The 9,452-nt window shown below is 39.2% G+C and overlaps 1 protein-coding gene across 1 annotated transcript in view; it reads right to left on the bottom strand.

Annotated features, from left to right (window-relative positions):
- Nucleotides 1-228: 228 nt before the first annotated feature.
- The window catches only part of LOC122560452 (crossover junction endonuclease EME1-like), a 23,401-nt gene continuing 14,177 nt past the window's right edge, over nt 229-9,452 (bottom strand). The window contains exons 5-8 of the mRNA XM_043711085.1: nt 7,958-8,075; nt 4,990-5,105; nt 3,726-3,915; nt 229-399 (exon numbers count right to left, since the gene is read on the bottom strand). Of these exons, the coding sequence (XP_043567020.1) occupies nt 229-399; nt 3,726-3,915; nt 4,990-5,105; nt 7,958-8,075 (595 nt within the window). The remainder of the gene's footprint in view (nt 400-3,725; nt 3,916-4,989; nt 5,106-7,957; nt 8,076-9,452) is intronic.

Genomic DNA, 9,452 nt, shown 5'->3' on the forward strand with positions numbered 1-9,452 from the left:
GTTTGACTCTGACACAATGAGAAATTTAGAGTACTAGGCTAAATAAGTACACTAACTTTAAATTTGTCACATCATACACAAAAGACTTCAAGTGCTACTAACAGTATGTCTGGCTCTCTAAACTGTTAATACCAATTTTATTGATATATCTACTTTGCCTACACTCTTTCTTATAACTGATGTTCAAAGGCAGACAGTAAAATGAATCTTGTTTGTTGATCCGTGTATTTAACCGCTTTTGTCCAAAACTATGTCCGAGTTTTCCGAAGTCATGAAAATATACAACCTGCGTGATATATCCGGTCCAACTCGTCGATCCACACGTTTTCCTGCAGCATACACTTTAACCTCTGACAGAAGATTCTGCTTCTCCCACTCTGTGCTGCATTGTCTATAAGCCTTTGAAATGCATAAATGTTGAGGTACAATTGAGTGAATTTTAAAGAAGCTTCGATTTTATCTGCATGAAACTAAACATTTGGCAAAGTTCTAACAGCTGGGCTAGAATTGACTGAAAATTGAATAGAAATGGGATGGTACAAAGTCCAGGTATGAGGAAACTGTTGCTCCTTTGGAAATATATGCATATGGGTTATTAGGCCAAGCTTAGGAATTTGCAGAAATAATAATTCATCTTGATCTTAATGTTAATTGCTTAAAAATGTTAACTGCACAGTTTCTGACCTGAATTGTTCCATAGTTTGAGTTGATTTGATTTTCTTGCATCTGCAACATTTTGTTCTGTGTTTAAAATGTGACCAATAATCCATAGATAAATTGGGGTAAGATGAATAGAAGTGCTGTAGAGTGGAATTTCTGCAATGTTTTCAGCATAAACTACAATACTTATTTCACCTTATGGTATGCTGGATTTAGTTGTACAACTTGAAACTGGCCAAGTATATGGTACGGGAGTAGGGCAACATCAAGGAACAGTGACAATGGGAAATTTTATTTTATAAATATTGATTAGGAGAAACATCAAGATAACAGTACGTAATTCAAGAAATTAGAACCAATGGATAATTGGTGGGGAATCTTAATTATATTGGAACAAATTAAATTTTTCCACATTTTTTAAACATTATTAGGTAGAGAAATAAAAATTTTAAAAGATACAATTTAAACCAGTAACAGAAGAAAATAAATCCAGTTTGGGAGGGCAATGGTTGCGCACAAACTAAATAACTGATGATAGTATTGCAAAGGTAACCTTATGAATGAAGTTTGAAGAAATGTATGCTCTCAAAATTGAAGCTTCATTGAAGACAAAATAGACAAAATATAGAATCGGTTGCCTGAGGGTTGGGAACTGGTTTGGGGGAAGGGTCTCATTTTATTCATGAAAATGGTATCCAGATCTCTAACAATATCAAAACAGCACAGCTAACTTTCTCAATGCATTCTTGCTCCAGAAACCCTGAATTGGACCACTGCAATGTTCTTTGACCACTTCATTGTTTAAATAACAAAGCTGTACAGTGCAAATTTACTAATCTCGAATGGTAATTGGACATCACAGATGAAGGACTTTAAGTGCACGAGCTAGTTTCATTAAAACAGGTTTAATGGGAGATTTTGAAATTGACGTTTTAATAATTGAAGGATCAAAGTCAATATCGAGACTAATGTTCTACTCTTTGCAAAGACATTGGAGGAATACCTGCAGCTTCATAGATGTGAGCGAATGTAATGACCCCTCGTTTTAAGGGAAGATACCAGTCTAATGGGAATATTGTCATTGCTATGTGGCAATATTGGTAAGGTGCCCTGTGGAATAATCTGGATCGAGCAGTAAGGGGCTAGGGATCAGCCATGGACATGCTTGAATAGTGGGTTTAAGGAGAAAGTGAGGTCTGCAGATGCTGGAAATCAGAGCTGAAAATGTGTTGCTGGAACAGCGTAGCAGGTCAGGCAGCATCCAGGGAACAGGAGAATCGATGTTTCGGGCATAAGCCCTTCTTCAGGGTGGGCTTAAGGGTCTATATTGCCTACTTTAATTTTATTTGCTGGGGAGGGTGAGGTTGTCATGATGCTCACTGGCACTATGAATATGTGGGGTGGACCTTATGGTTCAAGTGGCCTTCCTGGTGTCCTATGATTTGGGGTGCAATGGTTTCTAGTTGCAGAGTCAGCGACTGGGATTTGTCTTATCATTGTGTGATGTAGTGAGGAATGTTTTAAAGTAATTGGGATAGAGAAACTTGAGGGTACAAGTACACACATTTCCCAAGTGGGTGGCAGGAAAGTAAATGCACTTGATTGTACATTTTACAAACAAAACCTCATAAACCAATTCATCTTGACCTACAGATGGCTTCCAATAGACTACTGTAGTCTGTTTTAGCTGCCTGCCTTTTTTTTCTCTGGCAAGATAATGCAGCCATAGAAGTTACAGAATACATTTGCATTTGAACCAGTTGTACCTCTTGAGACCGCAGAGGTGTTTTAACTGGAACAAAAGGTTGAAATGAAGGAATTGCAAAGGGTTTTGATCACTGTAAGAAGGGGTGACTGGCTGTCCAGTATAAATTCAGAAGAAAAGCAAAGTTGAGATTTTAAATTTTGGGCGCAGCATACCCTAACAATTGCTAAATGCAATCAAATAATTGCATTTAAAAAGAAAATAAATATCCCAAACTAAGGAAAACCTGAATTAGAAGATGGAACTTGAACATCTGATATCTCAGTGGGCTGAACGGTTTTCTTTTGTACTGGAAAATTATGTTCCACATTACTTTTGCAAAGAAAATTACAATTTTAATGCAAATGACTCTGGTCCTGTCATTTGTGGTTTGTATTGCTCAATTCTTAATTAAAAAATAGATTTTATTACTGTTTATTTGCAATGAAAGTTCAGTCAAACCTCAATTATCTCCCAAACTGGAGGAATCATAGGGACATGTTCTTTTTTCCCTATCTAGAAATTCCCAAAGTTCCAGTGGCCATCTATCATCCACTTTCCATACACAGCGTTTTGGACCTCTGCCTATTACATCCTGAGGTGTGACTAGAAACCAGGCCTTTTGGGCCAGAGGAAGGGACACTGCCACTGCGCCACAAGATGCTGACATCTATTATATGTCCCCCTGGTAGTTTCCTGATATTTTTAATTAACCTGTTCAGACACATTAACATGTCTGTAGCAGGTGGTACTTGAGCTCTACCAGTGTCACAAGCCCTTTAACTACATTGTTGTTGGACATCCAATTAACTAATCATGCCATCAATTTGAATGAAGAAATTCAAATGTAAATTTGGTTCCCCCCCCCACACAACATGGTTTTTAGCTTTTCATTGGATCAGCTATGATCATTGAATAACTGCAGACTTGAAGATCCAAATAGTCTACTCCTGTTAACTGCTTCCTCTGTTAGAAAATGAATTAGATAAATAGCAATGTGTAGATAACTTCAATGTTTCCTTTTTTAAAATCAATACATTCTTTGAGAAATACCTTTTGCAGTCTCTTGGCCTAGAGCTTAAATTGGAGTGGCTTAAATAATTATCCACTGCATATGTAGCTGGATGGATTGTGAACAAATATCTGTTTCAAAGCAGTTTATCAAATTATTGGAGTTAATTCCATGTCGAATATTGTTGATAATTGAGGTTTCACTGGAAATACCTTGTCAGAATGATGAATGTAGAGTAGAGTCAATGGGAAGAAAGAGCAGGTATGAACAATGAATAAGAAATGGCAGAGATTCGATGGCTGCCATTACCCGCAAGAGCAGCTTTGGTGTAGGATAGGCTTGTGCTATAGCCATTGCCACTGGTTGGGTGATCCTGTTGAGCTGCTGAAGCTGTTTTTTCCATAACTTCAGGAGGCCCTTTCCATCCTTATCCACTTTCACACCAGTGGACCACGTCCCATCAGGGCAGAACGAGAAGGTCATTTTTTCTGTCTGCTTTCTAAACAAAATTATTTTCACAAGAGTATCTTGTCAAAAGATGTTGCTTTATTTCAAAAGTTTAATTTGTTTGTGAGCATGTTTTTAAATTTTGCATTTGGAATTTCTGAATCATCTGTAATTCTATAAACTCTTGTGCTGTAGAGTTGATAGAACTGTAAATAAGCCACATAGTGTGATCACTGTTAACACCATCCTGGTTTTTGCATGCAAGAGAAAGATCAGGAATTTTGACTAGGTTCTAGATGTCATGGGGTGGGGACGGGGGGTTAAAATGCATTGATAATGATTGATCATTGGTTTGATTTGTGGCTAAATATTCCTTCATAATCACCTGAAAAATGTAATAGAAATGAACCATGGTTAGATTAGATTAGATTCTCTACAGTGTGGAAACAGGCCCTTCGGCCCAACAAGTCCACACCGACTTTCTGAAGATCAACCTGCCCAGACCCATTTCCCTCTGACTAATGCACCCAACACTTAAGGGGCAATTTAGCATGGACAATTCACCTTACCTGCACATCTTTTGGACTGTGGGAGGAAACGGAGCACCCGGAGGAAACCCACGCAGACACTGGGAGAATGTGCAAACTCCACACAGACAGTCGCCCGAGGCTGGAACCGAACCTGGGACCCTGGTACTGTGAGGCAACAGTGCTCACCACTGAGCCACCGTGCCGCCCTTTACTTAGAAACTAAGTTTTTTTTTAATATATTAAGAATTTTGCATTACCCTCATGGTAATGCTGTCAGACAAGGGTTTCCTTTTGGAGCACAATTATGTAGCAAGAGTAGAAAACCTATTGAAGTTAACTTTCAGTTTGCTGTTTTGATATCTGTCCTGTTTACTTCTGGCATTGAGTTAAATTTTCTGCAGCAATATCAACACTGGACCCTGTGGATTCCAAAATATTGTACCAATCACTTTGAGAAAATTTAAAATTAAACTTTAAGTCGTCTCTGACGGAAGGACGGGTTCATCCCAATTTGCTCTTTTTAAGAAAAAAGCATCATCACTCTCTTCTGTACAGCTTTCGGTGAATATCTGCTTAAAAAGTTTAGTTTAACTTACTTGAAAGGACTTCGGGCGATTGCCTTTGTAAGTGTTGCGATATGATCAGCAAATTGTTGCCAGTTCTCTAAAAACCAAACAGTTGTGTGTGTTTGCAGCTGTAAGGCCACCTGCACCTGAGCACAAAATAGAAATAGGTGACGCCGAAAGAACTGCAGATGCTGTACATCGAACAAAAACAAAAATTGCTGGAAAAGCTCAGTACCTCTGGCAGCATCTGCGGAGAGAAATCCGAATAGACGAAGGATCACTCAACCCGAAACAAACTGATTTCCCTCCATGGATGCTGCCAGACCTACTGAGCTTTTCCAGCAATTTGTTTTTGGCACAGAGAAAGGTGAGTTTGGACATGGGCTAGACCACAAAGTAAAAGGAGTCTGCTGTTCATTTCAACTAAAACATGCCACTTGCCGTGAGATGGTGCAATTAAAGACCATTGTTGACTGCTTCGAACGTATTGGCTGTTTTACTGATCTGATGAGAAACCTCAACTATTTTGTGGTCGGTTGTTGTCAATACTCAGCATATGTATTTCTTGTATGCTCGTTCAGCTTTGTAATTTGAAATGAGAGAAGTTTGAAGTGGATAGAAGCATTTGATACATGAACGCCATCAATGAAAGAATTTTGTTGATCTGGAGTGTTGGTTAAATTCACTAATTCCATGCACCAAGTGAAGTCATGATTAAGGAGTGTGGGAGAAGATGGGCCTGAGAATTTTGTTCGTGTGTATTCCAATCCCCTTTCAAATATTGTACCCTACTTGTGTGTTTTTTGTTTTCTGAACGTGGGTGTCACTTGCAATTGTTCATCCCTACTCTCCCTGAGAAGATGATAGATGTTCAAGAACTTTTGTTTTTTGCTCTTATGGACCACTTTAGATATTTGAAGTCAATCATGACACTTTCATGTATAACGTGGTTGCTGGGTTCATAAATTGATGTGATTGTAGATGCACTTAGAGTCATAGTCATAGAGATGTACAGCACGGAAACAGACCCTTCGGTCCAACTTGTCCATATCAACCAGATATCCCAACCCAATCTAGTCCCACCTGCCAGCACCCGGCCCATATCCCTCCAAATATTCATATACCCATCCAAATGCCTCTTAAATGTTGCAATTGTAGCAGCCTCCACCACTTCCTCTGGCAGCTCATTCCATACATGTACCACCCTCTGCGTGAAAAAGTTGCCCCTTAGGTCTCTTTTATATCTTTGCCCTCTCACCCTAAACCTGTGCCCTCTAGTTCTGGACTCCCCGACCCCAGGGAAAAGACTTGGCCTATTTATCCTATCCATGCCCCTTATAATTTTGTAAACCTCTATAAGGTCACACCTCAGCCTCCGATGCTCCAGGGAAAACAGCCCCAGCCTGTTCAGCCTCTTGCTGTAGTACAGATCCACTTCATTACTTGTTTTATACAGCAGCTTTTACTATCTTGCATTTCCACTTTTTTATAATGCAATTACAACTTATTCCTTATTTTAAAACTTATTATCCAGTGTCTTTAAAATCTGATCAGTGTAGGTTATCAGGTTGATCTGTGATAGATCATAAGCACATTGAAATGGAACTTTGTTACTACGTAACATAATTTGAATGGAAGGTGACAATTTGCATTGTCTTTATCTTTGAATTGGTTCCATTTTTTTTAATGAGGGGCTATGTTTAATCAAACTCTAAGGTGTATGAACAAGTCCAAGGGAATCAATTGATTTCATTTAATGGTGAGGTCTTGAAGCAATATTTTTGGGATTGATTTTTTGGGTGGGGGAGGGTGGAGAGAATGTTTTGCCTAGAGCAAAGACTTTGCTCGAATGCTTCGCACCAACCCCCACCGAAGAGCATGCTAAAAACCGCATCTTCAACCAGTTTGGACAAGTTATGATCCAGTCTGCTCTGACGTGCAATTGTTCTGTTCCCCTGTGATTCTGTGAAATAGCAGCACAATTTAATCTAATGGGACTGGAATCTCATTATAGCCAGTAGAGGTAAGGAAAACTCATGAAATACAAATGGTCTAAATGCTTCAATCATTTTATAGCCAATCTGTGTTGAAAATTTGCCTTATGGCAGAACAGACTGTACACCTTTTGGCAGGAAAAGTAGGACCACTACCCATTGCCATAAGACACTGTAGGGAAAGCATCTAATGGAACAACAGCCTATCATGCAAAGAGTTTGGGTTGAAGGAATATGCTTTAGTGCTACCCTACTATAACTGAAACCAACCAATATTCTAAATTAATCTATGATGACTTCCCTGCTGTTGTGTCACTTTTGTTGGTTGATCAAAGTGTATGTACTGCTGTGGATGTATAAGGCACTGAGTGGACCATATTTGGAATATTGGGAGCTGTTTTGGATCTCTTTTATATCTAAGCAAGGATGCATTCGCCTTGGAGGTGGTCTATGAGAGTGATCCTGGGAATTAAGGGCTTGCCATGAGAAGCAGTTCTAGGTCTGTACTTGAGAATTTAGCAGGATGGATTCGGGTTCTGATGTGAAATTTATAGAATACCAATGGATGTGAAGAAAATGTTTACACTGAGGAGATGTTTACACAGCCTCCGTTCAGAAATGACGAGTTGAGAAGAATTTCTTCAGGCAGAGGATGGTGAATCTTTGGGACTCATTGCCACAGAAGGCTACAGAGACCAAGTAATTGAGCATTTAAGTGCGAGCTAAGTTCTTGATTAGTAAAAAGGATCAAAGATTATGGGAAAAGGCAGGAAATTGGGGCTGAGAAACACATCAGACCCTAATCTTATGGTCTTTAGCAAGATGGGTAAATAAAGTTTGGGTAGCTGTAGAACTGCACTCCAAGCTACCTCACTTCCTGTGTCTAATTGTTTTGTACTGCATTATCCACCCTTTCCTAAACACACTGCCTCTGGTTTTTAACAGTGAAGAATTTTTATTTGTCCATGGAAGAACACAATCAAATGTAAAATGCAAATACAAACCTCATCCAAATCTGCACAAGTCAATCCAAGCTCCCTGCTGACCCAAGACTCTGAGTCTTCAATGCTCTCCTTTTCTGAATTCTTCGGTCGTTTCACAGGACTGTAAAGGCCTTTTTCCCTGAATAATTTCATAAAAGTTACTCATTTCTCTGTGAGGCATTAAAGTAGTGCTTATATTTCCAGCCTAAATGAATGGATTTTAGCATCATAACAGTTTCAAAATAAAATCAAGTCTTCAAACCATATAAAGAGTTTCTTCAATAGTGAGTGCCTTGGCTCAGACTAATGAGGATAGTTTTCAAAGCAAAAATTCTGCAACCCTGAGTTAAGTTTTTTTTTCTCTTGCGTTAAAATCAACTCTTACCAATCTTCTTAAAATTACTTTTTGTATAGATCCCAAAATGGTGTGGGCAGGCTACTTAAGCATGGAGCAAAAAGAGAAATTGCTGGAGAAACTCAGCGTATCTGTTCAAATCTGTGGAGAGAAAGCAGAGTTCACGTGGAGTCCAGTGTATTTAGCTTGACACATCTGCACATGAACATAATTTTTTTCCTACTTTGCCAACCAGCAGTCCAAGTTGAAACCTGGAATTGGAACCTTAATTCCTCCTCCTTCAGATACTGTGCCCAAATATGTTGCTTTCACTCAGCATAAAATATGGAACAAATCTTTGGACCTTTTGATATTGAGTTTGATTGCTTGCATTTACATTATAAAACTCTGGATCTGCTGGGGGAGGAGACAGAATAAGACTCTGACATATAGAACCATAGAGTGCTGAAATGTAGAGAAAGAATCTTGCTGTGGTCTGAGCATATTTTAATTACTTTATCATGCAAGTTCTTTGATATTGGCTTAAAACTGGTCTATTACTGTCACTTAGAGTATGATCACAAAATTTAAATGTCCATTAAAATAATGAAAGTGTGATGGTCCACACTGGTAACCAGAAAATCTCCATTGTTCAAGGATAGCTATAGAAAATATCCTCTTGTTTACTAAAATAGAACAATACAGCACAGAACAGGCCCTTCGGCCCACGATGTTGTGCCGAATATTTGTCCTAGCTTAAGCACCTATCCATGTACCTATCCAATTGCCGCTTAAAGGTCACCAATGATTCTGACTCTGACACTCCCACAGGCAGTGCATTCCATGCCCTACCACTCTCTGGGTAAAGAACCTACCCCTGACATCCCCCTATACCTTCCACCCATCACCTTAAATTTATGTCCCCTTGTAACACTGTTGTACCCGGGGGAAAAGTCTCTGACTGTCTACTCTATCTGTTCCCCTGACCATCTTATAAACCTCTATCAAGTCACCCCTCATCCTTCACCGTTCCAATGAGAAAAGGCCTAGTACTCTCAAGCTATCCTCGTACGACCTATTCTCCATTCCAGGCAACATCCTGGTAAATCTTCTCTGCACCCTCTCCAAAGCTCCCACATCTTTCCTAAAGTGAGGCGACCAGAACAGCACACAGTACTCCAA

The sequence above is a fragment of the Chiloscyllium plagiosum genome, chromosome 21, assembly GCF_004010195.1.
Source record: "Chiloscyllium plagiosum isolate BGI_BamShark_2017 chromosome 21, ASM401019v2, whole genome shotgun sequence".
NCBI lineage: Eukaryota > Metazoa > Chordata > Chondrichthyes > Orectolobiformes > Hemiscylliidae > Chiloscyllium > Chiloscyllium plagiosum.